Here is a 17,992-nt window from a genome sequence, read left to right on the forward strand (position 1 = left end):
CGAACTTAATGTATTGATTCTATTCGAGTATATTGTATAAATAAAGGTCTGTTCATACCTAGTCAGCACGTACCGACTTCAGCAGGTATCCGGACGTACGAAAAGTATTCTTTGGTACATTTTGTATGGGTATATTCATACCAACCGTCACGTTTACGCCACGGCAGGCTTACAGCAGTACCCGACATTTCCTGTTCATACCTTACAGCAACATCCGTCAACGTATCGTATCCGTTTTTTTGGCCATCGTGGAAATATACACGCGAATTACGTGCCATGAGTCTGCCGCTTTGCTGTTTTGGACCAATTATCGATAGTGACAGTTGACAGCTGTTCAATCTTTCGACATGGTTTTGGCGCAAATATTTTAAAAATATTTTAAAAAAATTTAAATTTTTTACGGAAATATTTAAAAAAATTTTGTCCATCGTCCATAAGCTCCTTATACAGTGTAAACTCTCCTTCGGTTTTTCTATTTTTTAACATGGGATGCACATCAAAACGCCTCCGTGCTTTTTTATTGCCTTCTTGAGCTTCTTCTTCCAACAACAGCGCGATTATACATAATTTTTCATTCGATAAACGTCGAAACATTTTTGCTGACTTGTATTCTGACGCGTAGCTACGAATGCACGTGTATGCATTCATATTGCAAGTACTCGACAATACGACATAAGCAATATTGCGCCGTATCGTCATGGCCTCTAATGTATAAGTAAGCCGATTTTGCCTTGCACTCGACCAAATTGCTGTAAACGTGACGTGACCGCGACGTGTAGGTAGATATGAATAGAAATGTAATAAAATGACATATTTGAAACGGAGTCGTGCAGTGCTGAAGCCGTGCAGTGCTGAAGCCGTGCAGTGCTGTTAAGTATGAACAGACCTTAAATAGTTCGGCCGTTTGAGACGATCTTTGCTTGGTTCGGTGATTACTGGTCACAAACAACTCGTCACAAAGTCACTAAAATCTCTATAACGGAACATCTGGCAGCCGAAAAGTCCATCATACTAACGATAACTATCATACTAACGAGAACTCGAGTGCCAAATATTGTGTATTCGCGATTTTCATGGTAAAAATTGTCTATGTGACCACCTCAATGTGACGAATAATCCAATTACCCTTTGCTTTTGTGCATTTGCAATAAAACCCATCGAAAGCAATGGCTGTAAAATATCGGATTATGACAATCGTCAATTGATTGTTGACGTCAAAGTGACAGATGGGAGCGCGCGAGCGAGGAGCGTTCCGAATTAATAATAGGGGCATGTTAGATGAACGCGTGTGCAGGATATGCCTGCGAGTGAAAGTACCCGGCTTTACCCTGGACGAAGGTCAACGAAAACGAATGCTGGCCATCATCAGTGGTCGACCTGAACCCAAACGAAATACACGAACTACTTCCAATAATCCGACTTCCCACCTGCCCTCGTGGATATGCTTCGAGTGTGATCGCCGACTTCCCTCAACAGCCGCTTTTGTAGCTTTATGTCGCCGATCTGAACAGCGATTACTTCGCGCGCAACGTTTACAAATCCCATTCGATACTTTACACCGACAGTGCAAAAAGAATAAAGTGTTAGATACGACCAATTCAATTAAGGATGAACCTTCACCTACTCCATTCCCCACCGAGGACAGTCATTGGGACAAGGATAAAGAAATTGGATGCCAAAAAACTTTATTACCGATCGACATCAAAATCGATGAATCTTCTCCTCCCCCACCTCCTTCACCGATTGATACTGATCTTTGGGACGATGAAGATTCTGAATTAGTTTACAACGAAAACATTAAAGAAGAAGTTGATATTAAAAACGAAATCACAGTAAAAAATGAATACGACGTCGGGAAGGAAGTCGATGTCAAAAAAGAAATCAAAAAGATAACCAAAATCAAAAAGAAAGTCAAGGTTAAAGATGAAGATGACTACACTCCCATAAAAAATTCGATTAAAAAAGTGAACACAAACAGATCTAAAGGGAGACCCGTTAAATGTAGAGAATGCGGAATTTGCGGAAAATCATTCCTGGGCAAGTATGTGTTCAGAGTACACTGTCGTACACACAAGGGCGAACGCCACTTCAAATGTTCTCACTGTGACGTCGCATTCTTCAAGGATGGATCCCTGAGAGCTCACATTGAACGAGTGCATATAAATCCTAAACCCAAACCGCGGAAAACTCTAATATGCCACCAATGCGGCAAAATATCGTCATCGCACAGTGCATTCCACTTACATATGCAATCACACAACACCGACTTAAAATTCCAGTGCGAGATATGCAAAAAACTGCTCAGAACGCGATGTGGTCTGAAGGAGCACCGAAAGACGCACTTGGGTTTCAAACCTCACCAATGTCCCAAATGTGACTTGCGATTCGTCTCAACTTCGGGCGTCAAGCGACACATGTCCGTTCATGTTGAGGAGTGCACATTCAAATGTGAAACTTGCGGCAAAATGCTAAAATCAAAGATCACCCTGAAGCAACACATAGAAAATATACACAACTGGGTGAAACCTCATGTTTGCGATATATGCGGTGCAGCTTTGGTCACAAAAGAAAACTTGAAACAACATTTCCGGGCTATACATTCGAACGAGCCGGGCACGTGCAGGATATGCAACAAAGATGTCTCGAATCTGAGAGAGCACAAAAAGTCGCACACTAGCGAGATGATTTTTCAATGTCACTTGTGTCCAAAGCGGTACGGTCTCAAACGCAGTCTCACTGCTCACGTGAAGACACATGCCAACTCCGAGTCGAATAAATTCGCTTGCGATGTCATTAATTGTAATAAAACGTTCACGCAACAAAACCTGTTAGATTATCACGTTTCACAGCATCACAGTGAGCATACGCCATACGTCTGCCATTACTGCTCCAAAGGATTCTCTAGATTACCCGAACTGTCGAAACATCTCAAAAATGCTCACTTTAGAAAGTATGAAGATTCTCCTGAAGACAATGTGGAAATGTACACTTAAGATGTTTGAAATTTTTATCTATGTATGTAAATATTATATAGAATTATGTATACATATGTTAAAACTTGTAGGTTTGACTTGTGTAATGTCTCAATTTTTTATTTAGAATCTCAGACCATTAAACTATGTACAGTAAAATTCAGAGCCCCGTGTAATGAACAAAAAAGTTCAGTACTTCTCAAATTAAATAGTTTTTTTTTATAAAATGTTGAGTATTTATAATGTTATTTATTGTGTAACAAAAAAATGATTTTTGAACAGTATTTTATAGTCATTTTAATTTAAGATATCCCTTTTCTGCAGTTAGTTAATTCAATCGTGACCTAAATATGTTTATGTATAATACAATGTTTTTAAAATGAAGAATTGTACATATTTGTAGTGTTCGGTAATAAATTTACCTTGGAACATATTATATTTTGGGTTTCTTTTTTTTACATATTGACTAGGGTTGTGCCCATTGTTATTTCCAGGGACCCAAACCGATATTTTTTTCGGTTCGGTAAAATTAATATATGTACATATGTATACTTTGGGAATGATAGAATTAATGGAAAAACATACAGGAATGTATATTAAAAATATGTTTTTGAAAAATATAATATCGATATCAAACAAATCTACTCTGTTACAACAGATAACGGAGCTACATATGTAATATGATCAAATTTGTCAACTTTTTAGAAACCGAAATAGACAAAGAAAACTAGAATATTAATTATGATAGAGATTATGAAGCAAATATGCTACCTTTCATTGAGAACTGTTCTTTCCCTCATCTTATTGGAATAAAATGTGTGGCATGAACACATTATAAATTGGCTATCAAAACTGCTCGATTCAAACACCTGTGAACAGAAAAGCAAGAGTAAATACACCCATACCTGTAAAAATTAACTTCTGAAATAAGACAAAAACTACTAGTTTCTTTCTAAACTGTTGTCGCACTTTTGTTCCTAAAAGCAAAGCCCGAGGAAAATTTGGCAAGCCTAGTCAAAGTCAATCGAGTATGAATAAAAAAAATAATATTTTGTCTGCATTTTAGCTACATCAGAATCCACCTTCTATTCCGCAGTGCACCATTGGCAAGCTGAACATGCTAGGAAATATTCTTCTTTGAGATTTTAATTGTGTATATGATCACAATAAGTTATAGCGAAAAGCTGTATAAAGATAGGTATAGACGGTGTGGGTGTATTTACATTAACTTGCTAATATTTAAATACAAGAGAACCGAAAACCGGAACTGAACCGATATATATTTTTATTACCGAACCGGAACGCAAAAAATAACACTTCGGGTCCCTGGTGGTTTCAGAAAAATAATTGATACATGCATCAAAATAAAGTTATATGTGTGTATAATAATAATAATAACAAACAACAATAATTGTCAGAATCGGGTTTGAAATCGAAATTGAAATAGGAATCGGGAGTCGGAACTGAAATCGGAATTGGGAATCAAAATTGTCAATTGGGGTATTTACAAACGAACGAAAACGCCAAAACAAACTTACAAAGTCTCTTTCCAAATTATATATTCATTATTACACATACGCACTGAATAACGTATAACATATATAATCTAGAATAATAATAATGATCTTGATTGATTTTACAATATTTTTTCAAACAATTATTTTATTTGTACAAAATTTCAATACATATTTCTTTAACACATTTAAAACATGAAAATAGTATTTTTGGGTAAGTAATTCAGATTGCTTGTATGATATCCAGCCATCATTGGAAGTTTTCTGCAAAAATACTGCTAAGGAAAACATTGCAATTGTTGGTGAAAGAACATACATAGTATTCCACCCTCATCCTCTTAATTGTTTCCTGTCTGTATCTCGCCAAAAGTTCTCCAGTGAATAGACTCGTACAAAGAGACATATATAAGTGTATCTTCACCTCAGCACTGCAGTGATAAAAACGTCTTGCCAACATATTCGGTCTTACACACAGTCCCCTTATTTGTCTTTCGATGCAAGTGTCTCGGAAAGATTCTCAGTCACTAAGTGTCGTAAGTATTTGACTTCCCGCACGGTTGCAAGATTTCGTTCATCCAACATTATGGTGGGTATGAATATTCATGTGTTTACTGAGGGAGAATTTCCTAACGAATGATTTTGGACAAATGTTACATTTGTGCAGTTTAACACCACTATGCATAGTCATGTGTAAAACGAGGTCAGCTTTTCTACGGAATGATCTCAAACAAATATCACATTTGAACGGTTTTTCTCCAGAGTGGCATATCATATGTACCTTAAGGTTACATTTTGCAACAAATGATTTTGAACAAACGTCACACTTGTATGACTTTATCCCTGCATGACGTTTCATGTGCTCAACGATTCTAGATTTATGAACAAATGATTTTGGACAAATGTCACATTTGTGTAGTTTTACACCACTATGAATACTCATGTGTAAACTGAGGTCATATTTTCTACCGAATGATCTCAAACAAATATTACATTTGAACGGCTTTTCTACAGAGTGGCATATCATATGTACCTTAAGATTACGTTTTGTAAAAAATGATTTTAAACAAACGTCACACTTGTGTGACTTTATCCCTGCATGACGTTTCATGTGTTCAACGAGGATAGATTTGAGTACAAATGATTTTAAACAAACGTCACACTTGTGTGGCATTATCCCTTTATGATGTTTCATATGTACAACAAGGCCAGATTTGTATACAAATGATTTTGAACAAATATCACATTTATAAGGCTTATCTCCAGCATGAGACTTCAAATGCCTTGAAAGTGTAGATCCCTCGGTGAACGATTTTAAACAAAACTCACATTTGTGTGGCTTTATTCCAGTATGAATATTCATGTGTTTATTGAGGGAAAATTTCCTAATAAATGATTTTGAACAAGTCTCACATTTGTGCAGTTTTACATCATTATGAATACTCATATGTAAACTGAGATCAGATTTTCTACCGAATGATTTCAAACAAATATCACATTTGAATGGTTTTTCTCCAGAGTGGCATATCATATGTACCTTAAGGTTACATTTTGTAACAAATGATTTTGAACAAACGTCACACGTGTGTGACTTTATCCCTGTATGACGTTTCATGTGTGTAGCGAAGCCAGATTTGTATCCAAATGATTTGAAACAAACGCCACACTTGTGCGGCTTTATCCCTGTGTGACTCCTCGTGTGGACAATGAGGCCAGATTTGTTCAGAAATGATTTTAAACAAATATCACATTTATGAGGCTTATCTCCAGCATGAGACTTCAAATGCCTTGAATGTGAAGATTGAGAAGCGAATGATTTTAAACAAATGTCACATTTGTGTGGCTTTATCCCTGAATGAACACTCGCATGTAGTACGAGTTCATATTTTGTTTTGAATGATTTTAAACAAATATCACATTTGAACGGTTTTTCTCCACAATGCCGACTAATATGTTTCACAAAGTCAGATTTTTCAATGAATGACTTTAAACAAACGCCGCATTTGTGAGGCTTTGCCCCAGTAGGAGTACACGTGTGCATTTTGAGGTGTTGTTTCTTATTAAATGACATTAAACAAATGTCACATTTATGTGTACGAGATGTTTTCTGTGCCACAAGATTGTGTTTACGAGCAAATGATTTGTCTTGGAAATTAATGTTATGGTCCAATTCATTGTGTGTAGAGCGTATCTTATCTGAAGCTTTTCGTAATGGTGATTCTTCTGCTGGAATGTCTAAGGTAATTTTTCCTCCATGTATCTACAAAATAAAACAAACAATATATATTCAATTTAATATGTGAATTTTCGATTGAATGACTTTTTTGCTTGGAATCGTTCTAAGGCACTCGAATCCTATTTACTTACCTCGACATCGTCTGGTGAAATAGAAATGTTGGGTGGCAAATCAGCACCCAACTCTTTTTCCCATATTAAATCTTCCAGCAAAATTTCTTCCGGCTTGATATTCAAAGATTTGTTTAATCTCACCCTCGACGCTCTGTCACTCCGGAGACAAGCGTTTCGAAAGGTGTCTAGCAATTCCAAATTGTCGACACATGAAAGGCATATCATATCTGACATACAGTCACCTGTCTTAACCTACAATTGATATAAAGATAATAATGATTGCGAGGGTAAACGAGTTAGCAATAGCAATGGGTTGATTGTAACTGACCTGCAGCTGACAGCAGGACCAAATACGTTGCACTAAATGCGGTGGATGCGGATCGTCATGGATGGAGACGAAAGCCCTGGCTGGAGCAGAGCAAAGGCAAAGTCTGCACTCCATCGAGCTCACACTGGGTATTAGATAAGTTTACACACGAAATCGAGTGCATACACATATACATCCATACGCATACGACAACGTTCACGGAAATTTCGACTAGGGAGTATTTTTTTGTATTGCTAATCATAAAAATAATCTGAATTTAAACCAGGGGTCCCAGGAGTCCAGGATTTTTGAAAAATAGAATTTAAAAACTTAAAAATGTATGAAAAATGTTCAGAATTTAAAAATGTATGGAGGGCCGGATGAAAAAAATCTTATTGGAATCCAGATTGAACAAATTTGATCACGTATAATAATTTTACATACGGAATTTATACCTGAAATGTATTGGGGTGCATGGAAAACAGCGAACTTTGGAATTTGGAAACGCTTTGAATTTGCAAAGACGTTTTGTTTTTTTCATGGGATATCTGAGGGCGTCGGGGGGGGGGGGGGGGTTGGCCGCAAGGGCGCTGGAGGGCTGGTGGGGCGACCCCTCGGTGCGGCAACTTCGATTACTGTTTCAGTTCCGGATCGCGATTCCTTTTTCAGTTCTGGATCCTGATTCCTTTTTCATTTCCGGTTCTGGATTCCTTTTTGTTTCGGGTACGGACTCCATTTTCAGTTCCGGATACCGATCCCTGTTTCAGTTCCGATTCCCGATTTCTGTTTTAGTTCCGATTTTGATCAATTATTACTATGCGTATTGTAACTTTATTTCAAATCATGTATCAATTTCTTTCCGAAACCACCCGTTGAAATTTCAACGGGCACAACACTAGTTAATAATAAAGGTAATGAATACCGTATTACGTAAACTTTAAGAAGTGTTCAAAACAAAAATGTGACTTTCCAAATCAATTTATTAGTCGAATGACGTGTTCAGACTATGTCTGATGATCGGCTTTCGTGGCTTTACGACCCACGATTTGGCCGATATATTTTTGTGCTGGCCACCCTGAGACAGCGGTTGGCACACAAACTGACAGTTGTCAATAGCGGTGTGCACCAGAGGAAGCTTGGTCTGTCTTCGTCCAGAAGGCAGACAACTGAGCTACGCGTGGCCAACCTCAAAAGGCACGCGTGGTTACTTTGTTACTCCCCCCGCCTGTCCCCCCTGCTTGATCTCTGTATATATATATATATATAAAATACAGTCACCATACAAACAGAATTACAACCTGTTTTCATTATTATACAATTTCCCCCCTTTTTCCACATCACGCATCCCACGCACATTACGAAGGAGAAAGGGACATAGCAGAGCAGCCGACATCAGCAGAGACCAGACCACCGACGACGAAGGAAGGCACCTTGAGGAAACCAGCCCCGCCCAAGCTTACCACTAGCTATCTCACAAAACCGACTTCCGGGGTGCTCTCGAGTTGAACATCCCTGGAGTCTATACATGACGTTTATACGAAAACCTAATATTTCCATGTTAGATGGTTACCAATTTATAGTTGAACTGTTTTTTCAGTTGTAATATATTTTGACCCCTTGAAATGTTATTCGTCATATGGGTGACGGGGTTCGGTGATCATTGATCACAAAAGTCACTAAAATCTCTATAACGGAACATCTGGCAGCCGAAAAGTCCATCATACTAACGATAACTATCATACTGTTGCGTAGGGGTGGGTGGAGGATCCAAGAAAAAGGCCAACAGTCGTTTCACAGCATTTATTGATGATAAAGGAGTTACACACACTGTCACTGCTCCGTCCAGACTGAATTATATCGCCTACGTACCGCCTTATAAAGGGTAGATCTCTCAGGACGCCTAATCTGTTTACCTGTTGTAGTCACGTATTCGGATATGTATTTCCAAGACATTGGGTCTTCCCGTATCGATTCTGAGAACTAACTAATAACGGTCATTGTTTAGCCTAAATGCACTTAGAGTCCAGATATAATCTTTGGAAGTAAGTGCATGCATTTAGTTAACCGATAACAGATATCCGTTGGTCTAAGTACAACTCGCTCAATCCACGGCGTACGTAACAATACTAACGAAAACTCGAGTGCTAAATATTCCGCATTCGCGGTTTTCATAGCAAAAATTGTTTTTGTGACCACCGCAATCTGATTAATAATCCAATAACCATTTGACGGGTGTTCACTAAATTTTATATATAACTTGGTAATAAGTTTAAACATCTAGATATAAAATTTCAGTTCAATCCACTGAAAGGCTTCGAAATAAAACTTAAAAACCTTGATTCTCTAGAGTAAAAGTACTACTTCCAATTGAGGTAAAAATATTCAAAAATTATTGACTTGTATAATTTATCATACTTATTATGATCACAAACTTTATCTATTGTTACTACGTACAAAGATAAGGTTAAAATCACTGCCAGATGTCCTTAAACGAAATATCCACGAACAAGATGTCGTGTTGCAAAAAATGTCATATCAAAAAATTGTTTTCATAGCAAAAATTGTCTTTGTGACCATCGCAATGTGACTAATAATCCAAGTACCGTCATGTAACCGAGAATCCGTCATAAACAATGGTCGTAAAATAAGGCATTACGATTACTGTCAAATAATTGTTGACAGATAACAGCGAGTGGGTTTAGCAGCGGTTGTGTTTATGAGTCAAAATTTCGACATGTTAAATCGACATGTATGCAGAGTGTGCTTACGAGTGGGCACATCTGGTGTGTCTCTGGATGAGGGTCGTCGTAAAAGCATGTTTGCCGTTATTAGCAATTGCCCGGAGATGAAACGAACCACACGGAAAACTCCCAAAGTCGACCACTTACCTTCATGGATATGTTCCCAATGCGATCGTCGACTTCCTTCAGCTGCTACTTTCGTTGCACTATGCCGCCGCTCCGAACAGAAATTACTACGTGCACAGCGATTACAGATTCCATTTGATACATTGTACCAAAAATACAATAAGACGAAAGCACCCGATAGAGTAAATTTGGTTAAAGAGGAACCTTCTCCTGCTCCATCATCAGTCGACAGTGATCATTGGGACAACGACGACTACGAAATTGTTTGCCAAAAAGTTCCACTCCCGATAAAAATCAAAATAGAGAACAATGTCAAAATTGTAAAAGAAGAAAACGAAATCAAAACGGAAACAAAAGTCAAAAAGGAAAGCAAAATAAAAAAGGCAATCCGGGCTAATACAAAAGAGGAAAATGACGATGACTATACACCAAAACCTTCGAAAAACATAATTAAATATAAAAGTGGTAAAATAGGCAGACCTTCTAAGTGTTATAAATGTAAACTTTGTGGAGAAATACTAAGAGGTATTTTTACTTTTAAAGCGCATCTAAACGTCCACTGTAAAGAACGTGCTTATAAATGCCCTCACTGTAATGCTGCATACATGAGTAGCGGAATTCTCAAAAACCACATTGATCGGGTACATATAAATCCTAAACCTAAACCTAAGTATAACAAAAATTTTGTTTGCCATCAGTGTGGGAAAACAAGCGTCTCTAACTCTGCTCTTAAAAAGCACTTGGAAACTCACGATGTAGATTTGAAGGTGCCGTGTGATATTTGCAAACACATCTATAAATCCCAAGGCCGCCTAAAATACCATCAGCGAACTATGCATTCAGATAAGAGACCCGACCGTAAGCACCAGTGCGATAAATGCGATTTACGGTTTGATTCTCGGGGAAGACTGCAGCGACACATGACGGTTCATGTCGATGTGCGCACATTCAAATGCGAAATTTGCGGAAAAATGTTAAAATCAACCGTCACTCTAAGGCAACACAAAGATAATGTACACAACCAGGTTAAACCTCATATATGCGATATATGCGGCGCAGCTTTAGTAACAAAAGACAATTTGAAACAACACTTCCGAGCCATACATTCGAACAAACCGGGCATGTGCAGGATATGCAACAAAGATGTTCCAAATCTGAGATTACACAAAAAGTCGCACAGTAGTGAGATGATTTTCCGGTGCCACTTGTGTCCAAGACGATACGGTCTCAAGCGCAGTCTCACTGCTCATATGAAGACCCACACATTGTTGGAGTCAGCTAAATTTGTATGCGATATCAATAACTGTGATAAGAGATTTACCACCCAAAGTTTGCTAGACATTCACGTTTCACAGTATCACAGTGAACACACGCCATACATTTGCCAGTACTGTTCAAAAGGATTCTATACATTACCTGAAATGTCCAAACATGTTAAAAATGCTCACTTTAGGCAGTATGAAGATTTTGCCGATAATGATTTGCTAATTAATTCTTGAGAGTTATATTAAGTTTATTCTTTATGTGTATATATTATGTTTTAAAAAATCTCGTTTATATATCAGTAGAATAAAGTGATAAATGACTTTTTTCGACATTGAATAGTTAAACCTAATATATTCTACATATTTGTGCTAAATTCTTTATGTACATACATATATTTATTGTAACATGTAATTTTTTTTTGTTTAATGTTAATAAAATAAAGCTGTAAAAATACATTGGCAATGTATACAATTTACTGTGTGCTTGAACAAACTAAAAATGATAACTATTGGCAAACAAGAATTTTAAACTTCTAAAACGCACTATTTCCCAAATCTATAACAAAGATAAGGTACATATGAATGGCAGTCTGTACATATGGACTGCATGAATACCCAGTATATGTATAAGCATCCGGTCTTTGTTAACTTTCGATTGCCGGTGGGGTTAAGGAGCTACTATAGCCTTAAGTATTTAATACATATTACAGGTATTGAAAAATACTAGATCATATGTCCTAAAGGGAAATAGATTGCAAGTTTTTTTTTTTTTTTTGTTCATTTTAAACACATTACAAATATATAAATCCGCCAAACTATAACAAATAGTTTGTTGGCGGAGAGAGCTCTCTTAAATATAAGTATTATATCTATGTACATACAATATATCTAAACAATTCAGTGTCATCGATGACTGTGGAGATAGATCTGTTTGATAGGTAACTTTGAAACCAGTGGTCAACCGGCTCTTTAATTCCACACTCATCCATCGCATATATAATTACCATATTAGCTAATTAGCGTTGGTTAAGTAGGATAATTCAATATCAATCAGAATTAATCACTAATAAAACTTCAAAATTTTGCAATTTTTTACTAAAACCGTGAAGAAATTTATAATATTGTAGCGTACGCCACCGGTTAAGTGCAAACGAGATTATCAGTCGGCTTAAATATTTTCGAGGGTTACAATGGAGACCCTCGGATTAGGCTGAGTAGCATCTCCGCTATTTCCCAGAATCCGGACGAGCGTGAGACCCTGCGACCGTTTGACATAATTGGTTTCGAAGATCATCTCCAGGTTTAAGTGTATTCGGCTAACAATGGAGACTCCCGAATGGACTAAGTGGTCGGCATGGCTTCCCGTTAGAGTTCTCAGAACTGACAGCGCGAAAGAGTGGGACTGCATGGTTTGGACCGCGGGACTGCATATCCGTGTACGTGCCTTAACAATGGAGAAGTAAATGGACGTCGAAGATGCAGTGAGCGACCAGCAGGAACTTGGGCCATATGAAGGCATTCTGGAAGGAGCACTGCCAGTGCGTGGATCTCCTTAATCACCCAATAAATGCTGTGAAGCGACTTTGGCCTTTTATTTAGATACTCCACCCACCCCTACGCAACAATATTTAAAAATGCTATTCCTTTAATTTTAGCAATAGGTTAAGTGACCAGATGTTCGGAATTGTATGGGACTGTGGCGGCTCGCTTATACGACATGGTCGAGTTTGGTTGCCTTCCTGCGAGTGGGAACCAACTCGGCTGGGTTCGGAGAGCTACTACTCACTCTGTCTTCAGCTGTCATATAATAAACACGTGCATTAACATGCCAGTCGTCTCATTCGTTCATCCTCCATACTGGTGACCCCCGACATCGAGCCACGCAGCCTCGATCAATTTCAACATGCCGCTCATCCCTGCCTCGCCGAGCCAGGCGGGGAAGCTACCCGCCGCGCCCCCATCGCCATCAACACAACACGCGTCGCGGCCCGCGGGTGACAATAAACGAGCAGACACGGCTACCTACCTACCTACCTACCTACCTGGAGTCTAGCCACAACGCCGACGACAGGTGCTTTAAAAAATGGGGGAGCGAATGAGACGACGATCTTGACAGCTGGATGTGGAGTCATGCGCGATCCACTACACATAGAACGGTCATCCAGCACCACAAGACATACACCACCTCAGCACCATCATCATCATCATCATCAAGGCCCCGTCCGTCCCCACGAGCGTCGTCACGCCGAGACGGGCGGTAGCGCTACAACACCTCCACGAGCCACAACGACTCACAGTCCAGCTCGGAGTATCATCAACCGCATCGATTACAGCCTCCATACGATGGTCCATACAGGGTGTTGAAGAGGGGACCGAAGTTCTTCACACTGAGAATTAAGGATTCCAATGTCACCGTATCGGTAGACCGCATAAAGCCGGCATACATGGAAAGCAGCGGAGAGCCCCCAGAGAGAGCAGAGAGAGCCCCCCAAGAAAATGCAGAACCACAGCAAGAAACTGGCCGACAAGCAACCACACGGAATGGCAGGAGAGTCCGGTGGCCAGCCCATCTGGACAGCTACATCCCGTAGTTGTCGCGACGGCTACGCAATGTCGCTGGGGAGGGAGTGATGTGGCGACCCCATAGAAGAGGGTGGCAACACCGGTCGCCATGGTTACGGCAGTGGAGCTGTCACTCGAGCATTCGGCCCTAAGGGCGCGATCACACAGCGAGGGAGCGGTATGCTATACGCGGGATATTTTTTTTAGATAGTTTTAAACACACACAAATTGTAGGGTCATACCCGGTACGATACGCCGGATCTTACGGGATCGTGCGGGATCGGAGCGGTCTCGTTGAAATTCTATAGAATTGTTTATACTAACTTGACGGTGATATATACCAATTCGTCGACGCTCGGACGACGCTTGACAGTGATCGATAACGGTGTATCCCATATTTTTTTTGACATCTCCTCCCAAGCTTCATTGCGAATGTTTTGGTCCTTATATTTTACGGATCTGACGTCATAGACACATTCGTACTGTCGCACAACTTCTATTAATTTTTCTGACATTATGAACTGCGATGTACCGATATTATGAACTGCGATGACCGAGCTCAAAAGACGAACTGTTTGCAGTCACCACTTTCTTGAGTATAAAAAGTATAAATAAAAAATACTTTGTTCTTGATATAAAATAAAGTAAAAATGGGCTCTCTTTAAACGAACATGTTATTGTATCGACATGTACATACATTCATACGGAAATGCATTCAGTATCAATTAGTTACAGTCCATATTGAGTGCACTATAGCCCTTTACGTAAAAACATCTTTGTTCGTTTATCTGTTGATGGTATTAGGGATTTAAGTACGTATTTAGTTTTTGTACCAAAAAACTTGAGTCCATTGTCTAGTCATTTCTGTTTATTTAGTAACAATTGGTTCCGGTAAACAATTAGTGTACTACATAAAACCCTTTATGCTGAATACATCTTTGTCCGTGATCGCAGAGTTTGTTTATGAAAGTATCGAATGAGTATTTAATTCTTAAACCTACCCGGAAACATTAGTCAATTGTTGTTATAAACCGGACACTTGTTTGTCTATTTTTGTTAATTGTTTACTAATTAAGTTTAAAACTGAATTATTAAACAATAAAAGCTTGAAATCCTTAATGTAATTTGTATTTTCTATAATCTTATTATTCCGACAAGTTCTGCTATATTTTTTTGCAAATATGGGATACACCGTTATCGATCACTGTCAAGCGTCGTCCGAGGGTCGACGAATTACTATATATCACCGTCAAGTTAGTATAAACAATTCTATAGAATTTCAACGAGACCGCTCCGATCCCGCACGATCCCGTAAGATCCGGCGTATCGTACCGGGTATGACCCTACAATTTGTGTGTGTTTAAAACTATCTAAAAAAAATATCCCGCGTATAGCATACCGCTCCCTCGCTGTGTGATCGCGCCCTAACTCGTGGGGGAGGAACTACCCTGTTCCCCCGAGACCCACAGGACTGTTCCAAATTTGTCTTTCAACTGTTAAAAAGTATCGTTTTAACATGTTCCTCTTAATATGCCCTGTGTTTTTTCCACGTGCGTTCTTTATCTCACAGTAAAGTAGGGATTTAGTGTACTTTAATGCATGGTTTTAAGTTGGCAGCACTAAGTTACTATCCCACGCGCACTTTATTATTTTGATGTTATGTTGAATTTTCGGAAAACGGATTATTGCGCAAATTGCGACCGCGCGCACGACAATTGTTGCCACAAAAATCGCGAATACGGAGTATCTGGCACTTGAATTCTCGTTAGTACAATATTTCGATTGATGGAGATTTAAGGTGTAAGATGTTCCATGATCGAGATTTTAGTAACGTGCGTGAGATCGCTTTTTGCGGAATAATCACCGAACCTAATTTTCCTGTCAATTACTTTAAAAACATGTATGAAGACGACGAAGTTCGACGACGATAACACCTTCAGATTTAGTATTAACTCCAGATGAAGTATTTTACGGTGAAGTGGAGACAAAGTAAATTGAAGTGGGATTTGTTTGTGTTGCATTTCGGTTTTCTTTAGACACGCTTTGCAACGAAAAATATCTTGTCACTTTACAATAAGCAAACTCTTAATCTCGTTTCATATTGTTCGAAATTATTTTTTGTTAAGAAACTAACCTATTTTAATTGCATATTTTTTTCTCTTTACCTCTTCTTATTTGAGATCAACGATGATGGCCGTAACGTAAGACGTTAGGACAATTGTCAAAGTGACAGCTGCGCTCGTTATTGGTAAAAGGGCGGCGTGACGCTTGACGTGAAGAGATGAATCAAGACCGCGTGTGCAGAGTGTGTTTGCGCGTAGGAGTACCCGGCGTTGCTCTGGATGAAGCTCGACGTAAACGCATGTTGAACATTATTCTCAGTCGGCCTGAACGCAATCGAGTCACGCGCAATGCACCTAACTTCATCAACTTCCCTTCTTGGATATGCTCCGAATGCGATCATAGACTTCCTTCAGCAGCCGCATTCATTGCACTTTGTCGTCGTTCTGAACGTAGATTGCTCTGTGCGCAACGCTTGCAAATTCCATTTGATACGCTACACAGACAATACAAGAACAAACACAACAATGCAATACAATCAATAAAAAGAGAAACCTCGCCTTTTCCAGTCCCATCTCCAAGTGAGACAGATCATTGGGATAATGATTCTGGAATGGTTTACTTGGGAGTTCCATTGCCGATTGAAGTCAAAAGAGAAGATGATATCAAAGAAAAAATCATAGTAAAAAAAGAACTCAAAAAGGAAGAAGATAGTGAATATACTTCTATCTCCTCCAAAAATACAAATAAGGACAAAAATAGTAAAAGTAGATTTACTAAAATAGCTGACTGTAAAATTTGTGGGAAAACATTATTTGGAACGGTAGCTTTCAAAATGCATAAAAGAGTTCATCGTGGCGAACGTGTATACAAATGTTCTCACTGTGACGTTGCATTCATGAAAAATTCCGCTCTCACTGCTCATATTGAACGAATCCATATCAATCCACCGCCGCAAAAATCTTATGTATGTCACCTGTGCGGCAAGATAGTCAAGAGTTCCGCTTATTTAAAAATTCATCTCAACGGACACAACACCGAGATGCGGCACGAGTGTGAAATTTGCAAACGCCGTTTTAGACTTCGGTCCTCTTATTGCTCTCACAAATGGACACATGTAACCGAACGAACTTTTCTATGTAGCAAATGTGAAATGCGGTTTAAAACCAAGAGAGCCCTCAAGCGACATATGACTGTTCATGTTGAGGTGTGTGCTTTCAAATGCAATATTTGCAGCAAAATGTTGAAGTCCAGTTATACGCTGAGACAACACAAATTAAATGTACACAAGAATGAGGGGCCTCACGATTGCGATGTTTGCAGCGCGTCTTTAGCTACAAAAGATAATCTGAAACAACACTTCCGTGCCATACACTCAAATGCACCTGGAAAATGTAAGATATGCAACAAGGACGTTACCAATCTGAGAGAGCACAAGAAATCGCATGCGAGTGAGATGATTTTCTCCTGCCACTTATGTTCAAAGCGATTCAGTCACAAACGGAGTCTTACCGCTCATGTAAAAAAGCATGGTTCTTCCGATTCGAGTAAATTCGTGTGCCATGTTGATGACTGTATAAAAGAGTTTAGCGTCCAATCCCTGTTGGATTGTCATGTTACTCAGCATCACAACAACTATACTCCATATGTTTGCCAATATTGTTCAACTGGATTCTATACATTGCATGATATGTCAAAGCACATAAAAAATGCCCACTTTAAGAAATTCGAAAATATTGCTGAATGTGAACAGGAAATGAATACCTAAAAGTGTATAGAGGTTGTGATTTCTCGACTTTTTTTGATTCTCAAGATTCGAGAATCTCCTTTTCTCGGAATATTAGAATCTCGAGATTTGAGAATCTTATTTTCTCGAAATATTTGAATCTCGAGAATTCGAGATTTTCTTTTTTAGTTTCTCGAGATTCTCGAGAATTCTCGAGAAAGTATATTTTTTTTTAATATAGTGAATTGATTTTTTTAGCATATAAACTTGACAACATACAATAATCAAAAGGACACAAACACTACATACATATGTATATTATATCAGGGGTTTACAACTTTATTAAAGACATGACGAAAGAAAGATATAGAG

At 38.7% G+C, this 17,992-nt stretch overlaps 4 protein-coding genes across 4 annotated transcripts; 3 read left to right on the plus strand and 1 right to left on the minus strand.

The window, feature by feature from the left end:
- The first annotated feature begins 1,198 nt into the window (after positions 1-1,198).
- Positions 1,199-3,403, plus strand: LOC143915696 (zinc finger Y-chromosomal protein-like). Its single transcript, XM_077436479.1, has one exon. The coding sequence runs from the start codon at positions 1,227-1,229 to the stop codon at positions 2,991-2,993; it is 1,767 nt and encodes a 588-aa protein (XP_077292605.1). The 5' UTR covers positions 1,199-1,226; the 3' UTR covers positions 2,994-3,403.
- An 816-nt stretch (positions 3,404-4,219) lies between these two features.
- LOC143915763 (uncharacterized) lies at positions 4,220-7,374 on the minus strand. Its single transcript, XM_077436605.1, has 3 exons — positions 7,161-7,374; positions 6,851-7,084; positions 4,220-6,743 (listed from the first exon to the last, which is right to left on the minus strand). Exons 1-3 carry the CDS (start codon positions 7,272-7,274, stop codon positions 5,058-5,060), a joined length of 2,034 nt encoding a protein of 677 aa, XP_077292731.1. The 5' UTR covers positions 7,275-7,374; the 3' UTR covers positions 4,220-5,057.
- Positions 7,375-9,799: 2,425 nt separating this feature from the next.
- Positions 9,800-12,851, plus strand: LOC143910628 (zinc finger X-chromosomal protein-like). Its single transcript, XM_077429191.1, has 2 exons — positions 9,800-12,521; positions 12,802-12,851. Exon 1 carries the CDS (start codon positions 9,856-9,858, stop codon positions 11,503-11,505), a length of 1,650 nt encoding a protein of 549 aa, XP_077285317.1. The 5' UTR covers positions 9,800-9,855; the 3' UTR covers positions 11,506-12,521; positions 12,802-12,851.
- Positions 12,852-16,114: 3,263 nt separating this feature from the next.
- On the plus strand, positions 16,115-17,662 carry LOC143911438 (uncharacterized). Its single transcript, XM_077430314.1, has one exon. The coding sequence runs from the start codon at positions 16,115-16,117 to the stop codon at positions 17,660-17,662; it is 1,548 nt and encodes a 515-aa protein (XP_077286440.1).
- The last annotated feature ends 330 nt before the right edge of the window (positions 17,663-17,992 follow it).

The sequence above is a fragment of the Arctopsyche grandis genome, chromosome 1 (genome assembly GCF_051622035.1).
Source record: "Arctopsyche grandis isolate Sample6627 chromosome 1, ASM5162203v2, whole genome shotgun sequence".
NCBI classification, from domain to species: Eukaryota; Metazoa; Arthropoda; class Insecta; order Trichoptera; family Hydropsychidae; genus Arctopsyche; species Arctopsyche grandis.

Bases quoted from the DNA above. Each gene is read 5' to 3' on its own strand.
- LOC143910628 (XM_077429191.1), top strand. From the start codon at position 9,856: ATGAGTCAAAATTTCGACATGTTAAATCGACATGTATGCAGAGTGTGC.
- LOC143915763 (XM_077436605.1), bottom strand. From the start codon at position 7,274: ATGGAGTGCAGACTTTGCCTTTGCTCTGCTCCAGCCAGGGCTTTCGTC. The intron at 7,085-7,160 runs GTCAGTTACAAT...TATCAATTGTAG, and splicing joins GGTCCTGCTGTCAGCTGCAG to GTTAAGACAGGTGACTGTAT. The intron at 6,744-6,850 runs GTAAGTAAATAG...TTTATTTTGTAG, and splicing joins TTTCACCAGACGATGTCGAG to ATACATGGAGGAAAAATTAC.
- LOC143911438 (XM_077430314.1), top strand. From the start codon at position 16,115: ATGAATCAAGACCGCGTGTGCAGAGTGTGTTTGCGCGTAGGAGTACCC.
- LOC143915696 (XM_077436479.1), top strand. From the start codon at position 1,227: ATGGGAGCGCGCGAGCGAGGAGCGTTCCGAATTAATAATAGGGGCATG.